At 40.3% G+C, this 20,595-nt stretch overlaps 1 protein-coding gene across 1 annotated transcript in view; it reads left to right on the top strand.

The window, feature by feature from the left end:
- SPICE1 (spindle and centriole associated protein 1) overlaps positions 1-20,595 on the top strand; it is a 1,080,118-nt gene that overhangs the window by 710,311 nt on the left and 349,212 nt on the right. Inside the window, exon 12 of the mRNA XM_044072827.1 lies at positions 16,472-17,007. Within this exon, the coding sequence (XP_043928762.1) occupies positions 16,472-17,007 (536 nt within the window). The remainder of the gene's footprint in view (positions 1-16,471; positions 17,008-20,595) is intronic.

Below are 20,595 nucleotides of genomic sequence, written 5' to 3'. Positions count from 1 at the left end.
GATTAGTAAAGATATTGAAAAGTAATGGATCAAGAATAGATGCTTGGGGAACACCCATCTAAACAGGGAGAGGAGGGGAGAGAGCAGAGAGCCATTTCTCTGGTTGTAGTTGATCAGTGAGATAGCTAGAAAGCCAGGCAACAGTAGTGGTAGAGAGGCACAAGTTCTCACAGAAAACATTCAATAAGTAGAAACCACTTTGTATGGCAGGTAATTCAGAATAGGCAGAAAAAAGGGTAATCACTAACCTATTCAGGAGACAACCTAGTATTTAGCCGTAAGGCCAGATGTCTCCGGAAGAGTTAGTGTAAAGAACAGCGTCCATGTTTACAAGAGTACAGGAGGATAATTATAGCAGAAAAAGTGGTTGTAAAGAAAGCAGCAGTATGAAGCAAGAGCTAGTAGATAAGTTAGTCAGAATGGAGTTATATGTAGGAAAGCAATTAAGTGCCCCTGTAGAACTTCTTTTTTCTAAATATTAGAGTGGATTTGCAAGTGTTTTTCGAGTATTTGTATTGTGTAAGATGTTTAGTGCCTGTGGCATGCCTAAAATGCTCATAGTCCTTGCATGGATGTAGTTCAATCACAAATGTTTCTGTCGCTGCACATTGTTAGGTAAACTGGAACTTTGTAGTGGTTAGTCTAAAAGAGATCCATTCTTGCCTTAAGCCACTACAACATAGATAAAGCACCTTTAGCATTTTTAGTCTGTATTCATCCCACTATTAAGCTACAGCAAATGTAGCATTTTTAGCTGGTAGTCTTTACACTAATAGCGTTCGCAGCTTATAGCAATCCACTATGGAATTGGGCTGAGTATATCCTAATTGTACTACCTGGTCTTAGATTTCCAGAAACAGCACATAGAGAGTTTCTAGCTTATTATTATTACACCATCAGGAGATGTTCTTCATCTCACATTGCTGCAGTCCTTACATATGGGTAGTCCGCTGTCCTCGGTCGGCCCGAATACCAAAGTATTAGGCTGACGTCGGTCATGGGCGCTTAGATCTGACATCAGAGCGTCAGGGTATTAAAGCGCATGACCGACGTCATATCCTCAGTCTTTTTTGCCGCATGGTCCGATGCAGAAGCAGCGTTTGCAAGTGCCGTTCGGCGTTCTGAAATTGTCGTATTCTGAGTTTCAGACCGAAACCAAGTTGGGCTAAGTATCCCGTTGGGGAATATTTTTGTTTTTTCTTGCCTCAGTTAATTCCGGATGTCAGAAAAAGTGAATAATTGTATTTCTTGTGGGAAACAGATACCGCATAGGGATTACCACTCTCTTTGTATTCCTTGTTTGGGACCTGAGCACGACGTAGACGGGTGTCGCTTTTGTGCTAGGTTTAATAAGCGCACCATTAAACGTAGGTTAGATTGCGCTAGGCTTGTCTTCGGTAAGCGGTGTAATTATAATATGCCGTCGGATCCTCCGACCTCCGCTACCGCGAAGAAGCGCAAAGAGAAATCTTTAAAGTCCAGGCAGGATGAGTCATCCGTTCCGGACGCCGGTTCTTTAGAAACTACGGTGGAATCTGTGGATCCAGCCGAGGTTTCAGTTGAGTCTCAGGGGGAGGCTTTAATTTTGCAAGATGTGGCCTCTCAGGAGTCAGGTCAGGCTGAGGGGGCCTCTCAGGTTGCTGTTCTCCCTTCCTTGCCTAAGGTGGTTAGGCCTTCTCCTTCTGTCTCTAAGGCTCCTTCCAAAGGCAGGCCTGGTTTGCCTTCCACAGGTGTCAGTCCTAGTTCTGCAGGTTCTGTGCCTAAAAAACACATGCTTAAAATGGCAGAAGATTTAATTTCTTTAATCAGAGGTTCTATGCCCCCTCCTGATAAGAGACCTAGGGTGGAACCAGAGGTGGAAAGTTTGGAGCAGGCTTCCGATTACTCAGAGTCTTCGGCTGAAGACATTCAGGATTTTCCTCCTTATTCTGATTCAGATGCAGAGGATTCCACTCCTTCTGCTTCTCCTCCAGAGGATTTTTCTTTTTCAGAAACCCTGCATTCTATGAGGGAGCATTTTAAATGGGAAGGTCAGGATTTCTCAGATTCCCGAAAGAGGCTTAGGGAATTTTTGTTTTTACCACAGCATAGGCCCTTGGCTATACCTCCTGTTTTGGATGTTGTTCAAGATGTTTTCTCCGAGGCTTCCCTTAATCCAGACTCTCTGCCTCCTGCGCCAGTTAAGCCGGACAGGTATTACAGAGTACCTGAGGCTCATAAATATCTGTATGAGAGTCCAAGGGCTGACCCAGAAACTATTAGCCAGGGACCTAAGGGTGTCAGGGCTTCTGTTGTAAAGAATCCAGTTCCTATGGATAAAGATGCTAGAGCTTTGGATAGATGGGGTAAGAAAGTATATACTTCTTCCACTTTGGCAATGAGGGCTTTGAATTGCCAGTTTCATATGTTGAAATATCAGAATTTTCTCCTTACTCAACTAAAATCTAAAGCGGATGCTTTGGCAGAGGGCATAGAGTGTAAAGAATTACAGGATTTGGTACATGCCTCTGAACAGGTGGGTAAGCATTCTTTGCAGTGTGGTTTCGATGCTTTACAGGCTTCTTCCAGGGTGGCTGCCACTGGTTCAGTTATTCACAGGCACGCCTGGCTTAAGGATCAGAATTTGTCAGAGCATATTAAAGCTAGAATTTTGGATGCTCCTTTACAGTCTGAAGTTTTGTTTGGTTCTCCTGTGGAGTCTGTCTTGAAGAAAATGGAAGACAAGGCTAAGTCTATGCAGACTGTTAAAGATTTTTTGCAGGTGCAGCCTCCTATGTTTAGCAGGAATTGGCCTACTAAGGGATGGGCTTATCCTTCTTCTGATTCACAGTCTAGGGGTAGATCTAGATGTGGTAGGGGCAGAGCTCAGAGTACTTTCAGGCCTAGAACATCGAGTTCACCTGCACAATCTTCAGGTGAGGGCAGGGGCCAGTCCTTTCGTAAACAGGCCCAATGACCTGCATTTTCAGCTGCCAGATTCTTCCTGTCTGGCAGCTCCTTTGGGAGGAAAGTTGGCACTCTTCAAGCAAAACTGGATTTTAGTCACCCAGGACAAATGGGTGTTGGACATTATAGACCGAGGCTACAAGTTTTATTTCCATACATTGCCTCCTTTCAAAGGCATGCCAGACGTTCCTCCTCAGCAAAGGGTAGAGGCTCACAAGCAGATTTCTTTACTTCTTCAAATGGGGCTATACAGCAGGTCCCTCTGTCAGAAGTGGGCCTAGGATTTTATTCTCGCCTGTTTCTAGTACCAAAGAAAGGAAACACTTGGAGGCCGATTTTGGATTTATCTATCCTCAACACATACCTGGACATTCCAAAATTCAAAATGTTGACGTTGCAACAACTTCTACCTCTGTTGGGCAAAGATCACTGGATGGTAACTCTGGATCTCAAAGAGGCTTATCTTCATGTTCCTATCAGGCCCAGTTGCAGGAGGTACCTGCGTTTTCGGGCTGGGACTTTACACTATCAGTTCTCTGCATTGCCCTTTGGCTTATCTACTGCGCCCAGGGTGTTCACAAAGGTTCTGGCTCCAGTGATAGCCTTCTTACGGTTAAGAGGCATACAAATTTATCCTTATTTGGACGATTGCCTGATTCTTGCTCAAGACAAGTACGAACTTCTTCATCATCTACAGTATGTGATGGCAGTGTTAAGGTGCCTAGGGTATTCTGTGAACGAAACAAAGTCCAGTCTAGTACCCTCTCAGGAAATGTGCTTTCTGGGTGTGAGACTGAATACAGCTTCCCAGATGGCTTTTTTGACCCCGGACAAGCAAAAGAACCTAACTCTTTACTTCCATCAATTGTCTCTACGGTCCAGGCTGACTGCAAGGACAGTCCTTCAAGCCTTGGGGTTCATGGCATCTTGTATTCTGGTGCTTCCCAATGCCAAACTGCATATGAGGAAGCTACAATGGTATCTCAAAAATGTATGGACACAACACTGCCAAGATCTGGACACTGTCATTCAAATAATACCTTGCATTCAAAAGGAATTTTTGTGGTGGGCTCAGGAATGTCACTTAAACAAGGGACTCTCTGTGACACGACCAGAGGCGAGTCAGATTTTAACGACAGATGCCTCGGGCAAGGCTTGGGGAGCACACCTCAATGGAAAATGGGTTCAAGACACGTGGCCTGCCAGACTTCAACATTTACATATCAACTTGAAGGAGATGTTAGCAGTCCAATTTGCATTGATGGCTTTCAAGGATTTACTTCACCCAGGGCAAGTGTTGATTCAAACAGACAACACAACTGTCATGTGGTACATCAACAAGCAAGGGGGAACCCATTCGTACCCTCTTTGCAGGCAAGCAATGATTTTGTGGGAGACTGCTCTCAGTTTACACCTCAATCTTCAAGCAAGGTTTCTACCAGGAGCACAGAACTCCTTAGCAGATGTTTTGAGCAGACAGATAGTGGATCCCCATGAGTGGAAATTGGATCCTCATGTATTTCGAAAGTTGACAGTGATATGGGGAACTCCAGACATAGATCTGTTCGCTTCTCCACTAAATTTCCAGTTGCCAAAGTTTTGCACAAAAATGTTTCATCCCACAGCCTGGAAAGTGGATGCTCTGTCATTCAGTTGGAGCAATCTTCACGTCTATGCCTTTCCGCCTCTGCCTCTCCTCCCCAAGGTACTCTTGAAGGTCAGACAAGACAAGCCCTCCATGATTCTAATAGCTCCAGATTGGCCTCGACAGCACTGGTACCCTCTGCTGAGGAGTTTAGTACGGGACCCTCCATGGCCTTTGCCTTCGATTCCGCACCTTTTGTCACAGGAGGGCAATCATTTCCTCAATGTCAGGATTCAGTCCCTGCATCTAACAGCCTGGCATATTATGTTCTAGAACCTGGAGGGTCGCAGCTTCCACAACAAGTTTTGAATGTTATTTTGTAGGCCAGAAGGCCTAGTACAAGGAAAGTTTATGCTGATAAATGGAGAAGATTTTTAATTTGGAGCAAAACAAAGGGCTTTGATGTTTCCAGGCCTGATTTAAGTGTTTCTCTTCAATATCTTACAGAATTATTAGACAAGGGTTTGTCTTTCTCTTCTATAAAAGTTCATGCTGCAGCCATTTCTGCTCACTATGACTGTGACCCTCCATTATTCTCTCATCCTTTGTTTAAGCAATTTCTTAGAGGGGCAAAGAACATAAGACCCCCACGTAGAGCTCCTACTCCTGCCTGGGATCTCAATTTTGTGTTGGAAAAACTTACTTTACCTCCTTTTGAACCTGCAGCTACTGCTGAGTTGAAGTTTTTGTCTTGGAAGACTGCTTTTTTGTTGGCCATTACATCTGCTAGAAGGGTTTCTGAATTACAGGCTCTTATGGCAGTTGAACCCTTCCTAATTTTTCATAAGGATAGGGTATCTCTGCGTACTAATCCTACTTTTATGCCTAAAGTGGTTTCAAATGTGGCCTTGAACCAATCAATTCATTTGCCTACTTTTTATGCACATCCCCAAAATAAAGGGGAGAAAATTTTGCACACTTTGGATATTCACAGGCAGTTGCATTATTATTTGAACAGGACTAAAGGGTTCAGACAGTCTCAGCAGTTGTTTGTTTCTTTTGCTTTGGGTTCTCAGGGGAAACCTGTTTCAAAACAAACTATTTCTAAGTGGATTGGCTTTTGTATTACCTTTTGTTATTCTCATCATGGTAAGGAGATTCCGGCTGGAATCAGACCTCACTCCACTAGGGCTACTGCCACTTCTACAGCTTTTTTAAGGGAGTAGCTACTAAAGATATTTTGGAAGCAGCTACTTGGAGTTCAGTGCATACTTTTTCTAAACATTACCACCTTCCTCTTTATTCCAAATCTAGGGCTGGATTTGCCACTGCAATCTTACAGGGCATTTTGGCAGCTCCCAATGCTTTATGATTTTGCCAGCCTCCCTTTACCTCTGCTTTGAGATTCTACCCATATGTAAGGACTGCAGCAATGTGAGATGAAGAACATAGTACAGTTTTGTACCTACCATAAATGTAGATGTTCGAAGATCCACATTGCTGCAGTCCAATTTACCCTCCCTCCTTCCCCTCTGTAGTTTGGAATGGTTGTATGGTTTGGGTGGTAGCTGTTATTTGTACATGCCTTTTGGGAAGTATTCTATTTTTGGCTGTGGCCTTTCTTTTTAGGGCCTTCTGACATCTGGGGCAAGAAAAGACTGAGGATATGACGTCGGTCATGCGCTTTAATACCCTGACGCTCTGATGTCAGATCTAAACGCCCATGACCGACGTCAGCCTAATACTTTGGTATTCGGGCCGACCGGACTACCCATATGTAAGGACTGCAGCAATGTGGATCTTCGAACATCTACATTTATGGTAGGTACAAAACTGTACTTTTTGTTTCTAGCTTATTTTAATCCACTTTCGATTTTGATTGAGTACAAGCTTAATTGAATCAATGAGTATAACCTAAATGTACTACTGTTTTTTTTATTTCCGAAAACGGGATATAGAGCATTTCTAGCTTATTATTCTTACACCACCAGGAATTCTGTTTCTAGCTTATTTTAATCCACTTTCGTTTTGGTTGAGTACAAGCTTAATTGAATTATTTGGATCCTAACATTTAAAAGGGTGGAACATAAGCTCATATGGTTCCTGAACTACTTCCTTTATGGATCCTACTTGACCCAAATGTACGTTACTCACATTTATTTGCTAGTACTATAAATGCTAAACTGAATATAGGACGCTCAAACTGCACCTTTGTATAGTATAGTGTATCTACTGACTATGATTGCATACTAACTGTAAACGTTGCCCTCCGCAGTAATTGATGATTAAAGAAAACTGTGCTATGAAGTTTTTTACAACTACAGGGACCATAGGAATATATACCGTATGTATCAGTATATCTTCTTATCCAGTGAACTGTAGATATTGTGCCTTGACTTTTGCTATTAACAGTTGGTTTACATTGATAAAAATCTAGCATTTAGTAAATAGAATTTTTCTACTTCACAGTTGGCTTACACTGTTTTTAGAGTCAAAATATATGTCTGACAAGATTGTGATGGTATGCTTGTGTATTCTTTTAGCCTGTTTGTTATTAATACCTAATAAGTGTATGTGTATATGTGTTTTTTCTCTCTGTGTATCTTACTACTGTTTCTCTCTCCCCTTGTATCACCAGCTACCCAACCTTATTACTCAGTAATAATTTGAGGACCTGCCCTGCCTGCTGAATAGCAATATTTTTTCTACAGTACACTGCGATCTTCCCAAACTAAAAGAACAGAACCCATCCTTTACTGTGCAACAGTCCCCTCAAGGGAATACATTAAGCGAGAGAAAGTATGTACTTTAAAAACTACTGTCTGTAGACATAATAGTGTGCACTACTGTAATTTTTGCATTTACTCTCACTAGCCAGGACAGCCAACAACCAAACTTTATCTGTTCCTAGACCTAGTCTCCCTTCCTCTCTCTTTTAACCTTTGGTTTTAACTCCTATCCTACCATACTCAAACTCTGACTTCTGCTACCTTCCCTTCTCTCTCCCAACAGATGCGATTATTGCTATTTTACCTCTGTCCACTAGGTGGCAATATTTCTCTAGACCTTACCTATTGTCCTCAAACTCACCTTATAGGCATCCCGATTCCCATATCTTTTTTCAGTGTATAGTCCCTCTCTACCCTCCTACCTTTAACTTCTTCACTGCTTAACCATTTTGTATAATCTAAATACTATCTAGGCTAGCTGTTACCTACCTCTCAGCACCTATGCTTACCTTAACAATCAGTGTCTCTGATTGTTCTCCTAGGATTCGCTTCTTCTTTTGCTGTTCCCGCTCCGTTCGCCCTGCGGGCTCACTCCGCTCCCCTACCCTGCCCCCAAATCTCACCCACCCCCAGTAGTCCTAAGTATATACACCACTTGCCACACCGACTACATTATCACGAAACACAAACTTCTCCCCCTTAAAGTACTAGTACTCAACTCCCACCAATTCTCCCCCTCTATCTTATCTGCAAATATCCCTGCATTCTACCGCATTCATATTGTTCCTACAATGCCTCCACTAATGTACCAAACATGCCGCAATCCCTTATTTTTACTATCACTGCTAACTATCCTAACTATTCCTTATCTACTTACTCACTATAAACACCATACATGTCTAGGATTTCACTACCTCATCAGGCAAACCTCAATACCTACACTTAACCTTCCCCTTAGTTTCAACAACTCTTTCTGCCCAGCAAAGTATTTGTCAACCAAGTTTCATAGACTTGCTCACATTTCTTACTATAGCTCTAAAGCTAGAAAATCCCAAAACCTAACTTCTAAACTTTTACAACTCACCCTAAGAGTTCAAATCCACGCCTTCTTAGATGGTGATATGCAAACAAACCCTGGTCCTACCTCAAGTACAGCTACAAAGACTGATGCAACAACTTCAACTAACACACAACTACTTACCAGACCCCCCAACTTTCTTCTGATAGCACATCTAAATATTCGAAGTATCAATAATAAACTTGCTCCCTTGCATGCCCTTATAGATGTATATTCATTTGGTATCCTCTGCCTTACTGAAACTTGGCTTAACCCATCAATACAAGATACTGTAGTTATTCCCCCAGGCTATAATATCCTGAGACTTCACCATAATGCTAAGAAGAGTGGAGGCATAGCTATACTTTATAAAAATGGACTACACGTTACCTCACTAGACCTCAAACTACCTCTTTCCAGTAATGCAGAGATTCTTATATCTAAGTTTCAGCTCAACAAATGTAAATCCATATATATAATCTGTATTTACCTTCCCCAGGAAATAATACTAACACACTAGAAGCTTTCCTTAGCTGGCTATCAACCAATTTCCCACAAAAAAACATTATACTTGGTGACTTCAATATAAACTGGATTTCCTGTACATCTGAGCAGCCTTCTACTCGTATTAATCTATATGGCTTTACCCAAACCATAACTTCCCCTACCCGAACCAACAATCTTAATAACAAAAAAAGCACTCTAGACTGGATTCTCACTAATACTCACCAACAAACTTATAAAACAGGCACCCTCCCAGAAGATATAAGTGACCACTCACTCACCTACTTAATTAGATATAAGACTGAATCTCCAAACTCAACCAACTATAGGACTGTAAGGACCAACAAAAACTTTAACCTGGAAAGCTTCCAAACTGAACTTTCAGCATGTTAGTGGACACCCCTCAAGCATCTCCCATTAAATGATGCAGTCAAATACTTTAATACAAAATTTTTAACCATTCTAGATTGCCATGCCCCTATACGTAAAATTAGAACTAGAACTAAACCAGCCCCATGGCTCACCAAAACTACCAAACAAAAAATCCTCCAAAGAAATAAAATATGGGCCAACTAGCGGGCATCAAAAAGCCCTTCAGATCACCTAGAGTTTAGGCAGCTGAGAAATGAAACAAAAAAAGCAATAGTGTCTGATAAAAGGAACTACTACTGCCATCTTCAACAAACCCATCAGAATAATCCACAAAAATTCTGGCAAGGCATAAATAACCTCCTACACCCAGGACACTCTTGCACTCCTACTCCCTCTGGTTCTAATCACAACAATTCTACCCAAATAGCCAACTCATTTAACACTTTCTTTACAGAAACCGTTCAATCCCTGGCCAACCAGCTATCTCCTAGCATCACATGCTCCACCACTGCCATGACCAGTAACTCTCTTCTATTTCATTTTCAACCAGTTCCCACATCCCTTGTCTGTAAACTTATCCAGAAACTTAAACCCCCCCACACTCTCTGCAGATCAACTACATGCAGAATACCTGCAAAAATCAGCTAAAGTCATAGCTTACCCCATATCCATCCTCATTAATAGAACAATTACATCCCATCCATCTGGAAATTTTCCCACATTATCCCTCTGCATAAAGGTGGTACTTCCAAGGACTTTTCCAACTACAGACCCATAACCATATTATCCCCTGTTGCAAAGATAATGGAGAAATGTATTCACAGGCAACTTTTAACCCACCTACTTGAAAAAAATCTACTAGCCAACTGTCAACATGGTTTTAGACCATTTCATAGCACCACCACTGCTTTCTTATCCTTTTTTGACCATATTAATAGAAATCGTAATAACGACACTTTATCCTCAACCCTCTTTATTGATCTGTCTAAAGCCTTCGACATGGTCAGCCATCACCTCCTCATAAACACTCTCAGTAACCTGTCATTGGGTGATCTTGCTATTCAGTGGTTCCAATCCTACTTAAATAATAGAAAACAGGCTGTACTGTGGGCAAACACCTTATCTTCCCACCTTCCAGTTACCCTAGGAGTCCCACAAGGATCCATATTGGGACCTTTACTTTTCTCCATCTTTACAAATGACCTCCATTCTGTAATCTCACAAGCCACCTGCATCCAATACGCAGATGACTCCACACTTATATGCTCTGCCACTTCCCCATCAGAACTTCAATCTCTAACCAAAAAGACCGTTAACACAGTTGATAATTGGCTCCTGCATAGATATCTTAAACCCAAAGAAAACAAAAATGCTATTATTCACCCCCACCTGTAGAAGCTCCCGACTTAACTTTACCGTAACCTCTAGTAATGGAACTATTATATCTCCTGATACTACCACTAAACTACTTGGGGTTCTAATTGATAACTTGTCTTATGAGCCTCACATCAATAACACTATAAAAACAGTTAATAAGAAATTAGGTTCCCTCTACAGGATCAAACCCTTTCTAACTCCACTAGCCAGAATCACCATTGCCCGCACCCACCTTATATCTACTCTGCTTTATGCCTGTCCTATTTATACCAAATTAGGTAAAAGTGCTCTGAATAAGCTATCTACCTCTTACAACAATATTGCCAGATTTGCTGCAGGGTCCTCCTATAGAACCCATCATTGTATCAATTTGAATCAACTAGGCTGGCTAGAATTGCCAAACCTAATATTATTCAATCAAGTAATAGTAGCCCACAAGGTCCTGTACCACCCAGAAAATACACCTATACTCACTTCCTTGGTCACCCCCTATAATAATCTCAAAACCCTGTGCTCATCTAACAAACTACTAGTACAAATATCTAAATCTAATAACTCAGCAGGTGACGTTCTGCTCTCTAATAGAGTGGGCAAAAACTGGAACAGTCTCCCCAATCACCTAACTTCACTATCCTCAGCTAACCTATTTAAAAGTAAACTTAAACCCTTCCTCAAATCACACTGGCTATGCCCCTGCGCTAACCCAGATTAAACAATTAACCCTTCCCATTATACCATGATTCTTATCACATTATCTTATTTAGGGCATGTGCCTGTGTATATATTGTCTGTCTTTATCAACTATAACCAGTCTACTTTTTAGACCTCATGTGTAATTTTTATAGTATGAGTGTGTTCACGTGCTGCTTCTAATGAATATTCACTATATTTTTCATTTTTTGACATTTTTTGTGTGACTTTCTAATTAATAGTTCCAATGTCTTTGTAAATACCATTGTCCTTATGTATTTGTTGTTTAACTTGTGGAGCTTTTCTCCCCGGGCCTCCACTGAAAATGGACGTACATCCAGCTGGACTAGCCCGGTCAACAAATGTAAAATAAAATAAAAATAAAATAAAGTGACAGAACACAGACTTTCATACAGAGTATTACAGAAAGACAAAAGAAGGGGGGAGGGGCAAGCAGCTGGCTCTGGTGGCAAGGTACTAGCCGTGTTATAAAATTACAGTTTGGCAGCAACAGTTGGCAGTTGATATAAGGGGAAAAGAAATCAGTGATACTGGTTATCGGGCTTTTTTTTAAGATATTTGTGGAATTCAAAGTCTTCAGAAGGGGACTTGTACTGTGCTGTCCGTAAAGTTTATCTGGTGCAAGACATCTGCTTTTTGAAAACTGATTTTATTTTGTACAGGGAATCATTTGGTTTTTAGCTGAAACAGATAACTTCACTCTTGATAGTGAGCATACCCAGTATCCTAGCAGTAGGAGGTATTAGTATGAGTCAAGAAGGAATTACTTCCATAAATACGAGTGCAAAGTTATTTAGGTTTGATGCAGCAAAGGTCGATGCATATGGTTGGATAGCGTTGCTAATTAATTCATTTGACTGTGTTTGATTGCACCCAGTCATTCATCCTTCTGTTTATTTCATTATTAACTGGTTAATATCCGTTTAGAAACAACTTTGGATCAGTGCTGTATTTCAGTGATTTGTTTAAAGTTGCACGCCATGTTAGTAAGTCACACTTGAAGCTGTTCACATTGTATTAAATACTTCCTATCAGTACTGTGCGAGGAACTTTGCATTGCTGATATTTTTATAATATTCTCTATGTGCCTTTGCACTTTCTGAACTACTTTGCTTTGGATCATCTAATGTATTACGACCTTTGTTGCTTCTGATTTTAAACAACGTGTTTAATGGGATTTAGTATGAAACGTCACATCTCCCTTAATCAAGCTGCAAAACCTTGCAACTATATACTGTAAAGCAAAATAAACTGTAATGTTGAGAAATTGCTGTACTAAACCATGCAAAGCACAAGAAAGTCTTTTGTGTAAGGAAAGCTATTCCACCCCACCCCCCCATTATCGATGTGCAGTCTGCTTCATTCTGTATCCATATACATACATACATACATGTATATATATATATATGTATGTGTGTGTGTATGTATGTGTGGGCGTTTTATATATATATATATATATATATATATATATATATATATATATATATATATATATATTACACACACAGTCACACACTGACTTTCAAGTTACACAGACTCTGAGAAGAGGAAAGATCATTAAAAACAGTTGCACAACCTCTCAACAAACTAAAGCACTTGTGACAAAGCAAGCAGCAATCTGCTAAAACCTTGGTAACTTGTAACAGAAAAATTTAGATTGGCAATGTTTCAACTTTACATTATGCAGAAAAACTTGTACTTTCTTCTGTCTTGCAAAAATGAGTACACCCCTGCTCCACCTGGCCATTGTAGAAAATCTCATTAAACTAGGTATAAAACCCCACATCAACCACTGGATATCCAACTGGCGTACAGACAGGACCCAAGAAGAATAAGACAGTCTACCCATACAAAAAGGCCAGTTATTAGTGATGTACCTCAGGGATCAGTGCTGGAACCAGTCCTGCTTGGCGTCTGCTTCTCTGAGGTCAAGGCTGATGTGAAAGGTTACTTGCTGACCAAGTTCACAGACAATTGCAAATTAAATGCAGTCATTGAATCTATCCCAGACACAAATATTCTCCAAGAAGACCTGACGCAGACTGTTAACTGGTGTCAGATTCAGACTCTCTGTCTAAAACTCAGTGCTAAAAAATGCATCATACTGTCTTTTGGAAAGACTGTTGCACCTGTAAACTACTACATTGGCAGTACACCCTAAGATATAGATTCAGTAGTCAGGGAGTTGGCAGGGAGTAGGCAGTGATGTTGCGTAACTTATAAATAGGGGTATGGCATCCAGATCCATGCATGTCACTGTTCCATTGTACTTTGCTCTCTTAAGACCAGTCATTGAGTGCAGTACCTCCTTCAGTATATACCTGGCCAAGCATATGCAACAGCTGGAGCATCCTCAGAGATTCCTCACAGAAGGAATACATAGTGTGGAAAGCAAGTTCTATGCAGTTCACCTCAAAGCGTTATACTTAAATTCAGTCTCCTACAGGCTGCTGAGAGGCAAGCTATCCCTGTCCTATAAAGTGTACTCCAATCCAGCCCTAATGGACTGTGTTACATCTGTAAAAGAAATGGCATCAGAAACGCTCAATCCAGGGACTTAAACCTTGCCTGTGGCATGAATATGGATAGGTGTGTGTCTTAGAGACTCCCCTTCTCTGGAATAGGCTTCCAATCCATGTGAAGCAGGGTTTATCCCTGCACTTATTCAGAAATACTCAGCAGATGGAGAACCATAAGTATTCCTGGTCTGGCACCTATATCTTTCTTATATAGAGAGGAAGCTTGTTAATATTCATCTACCAATGCCCAAGTATATATACTCCCACAAAAGCCTTGGGAACCTAGCAGATTTTATTAGGAAGCGTGGCAAGGATTAAAATGGCCTTTTGGGTCAATACCCTAGTATTCTGCTATGATACTGATATGGTTTCTTTGGATTTTTTGCTAGATTCTAAAATGTTTTAAATATTTTTTGGCCCTTACTTGCAGCTGATGGTCTGCTGAACCAGAATGCCATTCCTCATTCACCAGGTCAACCAAAGCTAACAGACCTCGGCAGACTTTCTCCAACCCATGATCAAAGGTGGTGAAGAGTATGAGGCACCTTTGGACAGAGTCATATATGCTGCTGAGGAGGAATTTTTATTTATGTCATAAGTTCCCACTCCCCAATGGACACACATGCTTTCACAGGGACAGATGTGTGGGGCATGTGCTGGCATATCATCCCACCTCTACAACAACTCAGCCAGTGCTCTGCTTCCTGAAGACTACACTCTCCCCTAGCATATACCTGACCTCTGACAAAGATCAGCTGTAAAGCGTACCGGTGTGTACACCCATCTTCCCAGTGCCTCAGAAGCCCAAACTGCTAACCGAATCTGAGTTGTCTGGGCCATAGTCTGGTCTTTATCCTCTTACTTCATACCACTGGCTGACAGTTTTCTAAAATGGTGAAAAGGTAACTGTGAAGATATGTGAAGGCTGTCAGCCTAGCTAGATAGAATTTTGTAGATAATTCTGTCATTTGTAAGTAGTAATATAAGCCACAGGCTTGTTCTCTTAAATGGAAGAAAATGGTGTTAAATGTTGAACTTCAAATGTAACAGTGCACTCTGCTGAAAGAAAGCTGATAAGTCAAGTCTTGTATGACTGTTTGATCTCAAAACTTGGAGCCATGGTGTCTGAACCAGCAGATTTGTTTTGAGACCAGAGTTAATTGCTAGATTTTACATATATAATGTATTTAATTACTGTGGTTTCCTGACCAAGTGCAAGATCAAAGCTATGTTAAACTCTGAGTTTCTGTTAGCCTGGAAAATCCAGAGAAGTGTCAAGAATGATGTAATGTGAAGCAGTACTGTGTTATCAATTTGAGGACAGAAAGAGGAGAACATTTAGGATTTTGTCTAAAGCTGACAACAACTCTCCAGTACTCTGCTTTGCTCTATATGTAAGTTTATTTAGAACTGTGATTGCTCTTAGATATAGATAGAAAATAGTAAGCTTAGTCTAGCTGTTTTCTGTATTGATGTCAGAACTATTCTACTGTATTATTTTAAGCATTTTCCTGTGATCTCTGAACTCTTGACTAGCACTGTGTAAGTAAGAAGTATTGTCTTGTGTTTTTATTATGTATTATTAAATATATTAAAATCTTTCAACTGTGGCTGTTTTGTGTATCTATAATTTTAGCTCTAGAGTACATTGTATGTACATAGTAATACTGTCCAAGCAATTCCAGCAGCTTTCACTCTGGGTCACACTTACTATTTGGATAATAATATTGCACAGTAATAACTGGACACCCCTTGGTAAGGGCCTTTTTAGTAGCTGATATTAGTGGTTGGTGGCAGCTGGTACTACCTTATAGACTGGCAGGAAGGGGCATAGCTGGAGAACCTGTGCCAGCCTTTCCCAGGAGTGTCTGTGTGGTTGTATATAACTCTTATTTCAAAGTGTGTGTGTGTATTAGCTACTTGGGCAGGGACACGAAGCACTGGTTGGACTGAGGGGGTGCTGGAGATTTTAGCTTGACCACTAGGCTGAGATCTGGACCCTATAGCTGTGCCAGTAAGAGTCTTATTGGGGATCTCTGTGTGCTGTTAAGGGAAATTGTAATTCACTGTGTGTGCGTTTGTTATCCTTCCCAATGTGGACGCTCCTCGCTGGTGTTAGTGGCGAGGATTGAGGCTCCTTGATTGCTGGGTCAGTGCATGGGCATTGCAGTAATGAAGGCTTTTAAGCTTAGTATAACTGTTTATATTATCAGAATGTTAGGCCTATTTATGTGAAAATGTGCATTTTGCCTTCAGAATTTCTGCACATGACCTTAATGCCATCTTGTAACTAGAGGGCATGGTGCACAGTGGATAAGGTATTCTTCACAAAAGTGAGAAATGTTTTTACCTGTATTTTTACTTCACCTTCACTATTGTATTTAATATTGCAGCCTAGAAGAGCTTTCACTGTGTTTTTTCTACCTTGTTTTTAGTCCATGAGTTAACTGAAGAGGCTATCTGCCAGTTGTACCAAGTCACCCACCACTTGATAGCTTTTGTCTATCTTGTTGGGAATATTTGCAGTTTATTGAACAAAATCACCTGTCAGTTTATTGCCTTTTAATCCATAATTACCTTTAATCATATTTAATAATAAAAACAGCCAGTGCAGAAACCTTATTCAAGATTTCATCTGTACTGATTTATACTATATTTTGTTATATTTTAGCTGCAAGTCCAGATGAAGGTGCTTTGGATAACTGTCCTCAGTTCAGGGGCACTCAATATAGTACAGTCAGTAGAACTTCAAGTGAAATTGACAGGCAGGAGTCCATGGACACTCCAGCCTCTATGCAGGGCACACCAACAGAAAGCCATCCAAAGATCCAGCAGTGGAGGGGAGTGCAAGCAGAAAGGGATCTTGAACCACCAAGTCATGAAACATCTTTTGCTAGTTTACCACAGCCAGACTTTATTTATGAAGTGAATAAAGACAGGGGAATTCCCGCTTCATATATATCATGGGAACCAATGAGAAAAGAGACTGATGGAAACCAGTCAACAAACCTCCTACAAAAACAGGAATCTCTGCTGGCCCAGATTTCCAGATTAACATTACAAAATTCATCTATCAAAGCTGAACTTCAGCAGTTCAAGACTTCTGTCCAGGGACAGGAGAGAAGACCAAAGCAGACTGTTAGTAATCAGCATGCAGCTGAAACTACAGCTGAAAAAGTTTCAAATGGAATAGTCAGTGAGACAAAGGTAAGATGTTATAAGGAAGAAGGTGTTTTGCTCATTAAAGTTTTGTTAAGTTTGATCACTGTTTTACTGTAGACAAAATTCCAGTTCCAAAAATCTGTTGCATGTTTTTCATAATGCCATGTCACCTACATGCTACAAATTTGTATATTTATTGTTAAAATTGTTATTTATAGAAGCATATTGGCCCAGGTTCCAAAAGGCTTGCTGTGAAGTGATCTACTCCAGTGTAAGTCCTGTCCATACAGTAGAATTATATCAGAGAGCAAGTCATTTGGAATTGGGCTCCATAAAAGCAGTTGTGTAAACTGTGTTTATGTTTAAGACCTTAGAACAGTGGTATGGAAGCAAGGACACTTATTTGTTCCATAATGCAGTAGAGTGGAATTTTCCACATTGCTTTTATTTCCTTTTTTAGCTGTGAAAAATTATACAGTATATAGTGTGCTGAAAAAAAGTGTCATTTTTGCATCTAGTCTTCAGTATAGAGTATTTGTTTTTATAATCCATCACTGAGATTGCACTTGCTTTCTTTCACACCATCAGTTTTAAATACAGGTGTACAAATTTTTATGCCACTTCGTCAATTGAGAAATCTCTTTTGGAGATTCAAGTTTTATTTGATTTATGACCTGCGTGTATAGTTGTGGATCCCATGTTTCAAAAATGGCTGGGGATTAGATGGATATAGTTAAAAGTAAGGCAACAACGTGATGACTCCTAAGATGGTCCAGTCGACTTTGAGTTCCGAAGTGGTGAAAATAAGTGAGCTATTTTGACCATTTCCAGTCGCTTCCTGTCTTGCTTAGATTTTCATTAAAACTGAAATCCTTGCCATTTCTCACAAAATAAATTTGTGTTCTGTTGGCTGGTTTTATGTTGGACCTTCCACTTCAGTAACAAGTTTAATTTGTCCTTGTACCACAGCAGGTCCAAGTCAGTTGTAGAAATATGACTGTTTACTGCTTTTTAAGTTACAGCCATAGGTGAGATATTTGATTATTGAAAGGCATAGAAAATGTTATCCCTGCTAAAAAAGCAAATTAACTTACTGTCTCTAGAGATTCCTTAGAGAGGAATAACTAGCAGAAAGGGGTAGACCTCCACAAGAGATGAAAAGTGTTGCATCGGTGTGTCATTTCCTCTGACTTCACTTTGAGCATGTTCATAACCAATGGCAAGTCTTAAGGTGGGTAGATGTCCATACATAGATATGGACTAATTTATGACCTTTGAAAAAATACTGGTGTTTTTTTTTTTTGGTCCACTGTTGCACAACAGTTAATGTGCGATGACAGTTAAAAGATACATCTTTAGATTTATTTTTTAGAGCTAAAACAGACACATGGTCAATGCAGAATCTTTGTGAGTGGAAGCAACCACTGCCAAATTTCTGTTTGGGATTCAGATGTTGAGTCAGTATTCACACAGCTGACTTCTTTTGGAGTCGGACAGTACTGCAGATGGCAAACTCATCTCTTCTGTCACAAAGGGACAGTATTATTACTATTAAAGCTAATAACTACAACCTACTGCTTCATCCATCCATCCATCCTTGAGATAGAGGAAAAACTAGACAAGAGGCTTGGGAGCTTAGGTAGGACAGCTGGCAACATCCTCTCTGCTAACTTGGCTTTTGTTTTTTTTAAATGGAAAGCCACCTATAGATGCTCTTTCACAGCCTGCCCGAAACCTGACCGAGTAAATACTGTAAAGCAAGATAATGTTCAAGAATGTTAAGCCTCTGCCTTTTATTATTTCTTATAGGTAACCCCAGGGGCAAATTTGCTGTCTCTCATCCATTTACCCTAAGTTGCATTTGAATAGGGTCAGGGTCCAGATAAAGCAACAGATCTTCCTGTCACACATCTCTAAAATGTTGTAGGGTGAAGGCCTGTGGTGAAATTAAGGGGAAAAACTATTGGAAGGGAAACTACTTTCACTGCCAGACTTTTGTTGACTATAAGAATAATAAGAAACATGGCTTGATAGTTTTATATGCATGTATTAAGCTTATTCTGATTTCTCCAAAAACAATGAAGAGCATTCATAAATTCAGTCCATAAATATGGCCCTTTGACTTTAGAGAAATGCTGTATATGGAAGAGAATATAATCCATGCAGCTGTATAATTATCAGGCGTACTGTAAAAATAGTACTGTGTTGATTATACATTTATGTACAATTTCTGGTGGCCTTAAGCTCTAGGAAGAAAGGGCAGAGACAGCAATTTTACTTCGAGAAAAGTCTTTCAGCATGTCTTGATGCTTGTACTTTAACCATTTTAGATATTAGTCACAGATTTCAGGGTTTACATACAGTAGTCTTTCTTCATTATTCCTTACCAGACCTATTACACCACTTACATCTTTGCTTAATGGGAAGTGACATACACATGTGCTTTTCTACTATGGAATAGGGTTTAAGTGCGTAACTCATTAGCCGTTCCATTTACAGCTTGTCAACAATAAAAGTTTTTACATTTTGTCAGATAGTTGGTTGTTCTGTTAACACATTCTTCTTCAGTTTCCTTGTGGTTGAAGTATGTGATTTGAAAGTGCAGCTACAGGTATATCATCACCCCAGCACGCTTACTCAGCCTGCCTGATTTTCCTTGATGTTACCAACAAAATTATCTGCCTCTCAAGCTTGCAATTCAGTTCAGCAACAAAGCAGTGGTAAGCTAAACCCAAGAACTTTATACTCAAGGTGTACTTGCTAGAAATAGAAATTGTCTTAAAAAAAAAATACTCTTTCAACTACTGTAATGGAAGGTTTAATTCTGAATTAGCTCTGTTAGGTAAAATAACTGTGTACTCCGGCATGATACTGGAGCTTCTTTTCAGTTTGGTGATCATTTGTTGTACTAAAGTATACTTTGTAATCTGTCTGAGAAGGAGCAACTCGTTCCTTTGCCTCTTAGCAACAGGCATCATTCTGAAAGCATGGTCTAGCTATCTCTGCATTATTGATGACCATTAGTCCATTACCTGAGAAATTTCAGACCCCTGTTCTACTCCTGTGTAATTGCTGTCCAATTTGCTTAAACAGCTATCCCTTCCACAAAAGGTCATAGATCAGGGAACAGCACCCTGGGACAAACACAGAGGTTTGACACTGGAGGAATTACTACTGCTGTGCATTTCTGTGGTAAGGCACTGCTTTCTGTCTTTTGTTCCTTTACATGAGCCTTTCTCAAGAGCCTGAGATTTGAAAGGCAGCAGCAGTTCAGTTGTATGCTGTTCACTAATGCTGTTTGGTCTTCTTCAAGTCCGACATCATCAGTTGGCTCATTCACATACTTACTCTCAGTACATCCTTCTTCTTAAAAGATTGGGGATGTAAGACTCATCTTGGATTGCAGCAGTGTAAACCGTTTATTCTATACAGGAATTTGCAAATCCTAAACTTAGTCATCTATTTACCGTCTTTTGAAGCAGAACTAGATATGCTTGTATTTTATTTTGCCTATTAGTTGACAGGGTAAGCCCACTGAACAAATTGCCCCTTTTCAGGGGTAACTTAAGACAACTATCTGTTTAAGTGACTTGCTCAGAGTCACGCAATTGGCAGATGAAGGTGGAAGGAATC

The sequence above is a fragment of the Protopterus annectens genome, chromosome 5.part1 (genome assembly GCF_019279795.1).
Source record: "Protopterus annectens isolate FY-2018-M chromosome 5.part1, PAN1.0, whole genome shotgun sequence".
Taxonomy (NCBI): domain Eukaryota; kingdom Metazoa; phylum Chordata; order Ceratodontiformes; family Protopteridae; genus Protopterus; species Protopterus annectens.
The sequence above is the reverse complement of the archived record's forward strand: the minus strand, read 5'-3'. Positions and strand labels throughout refer to the sequence as shown.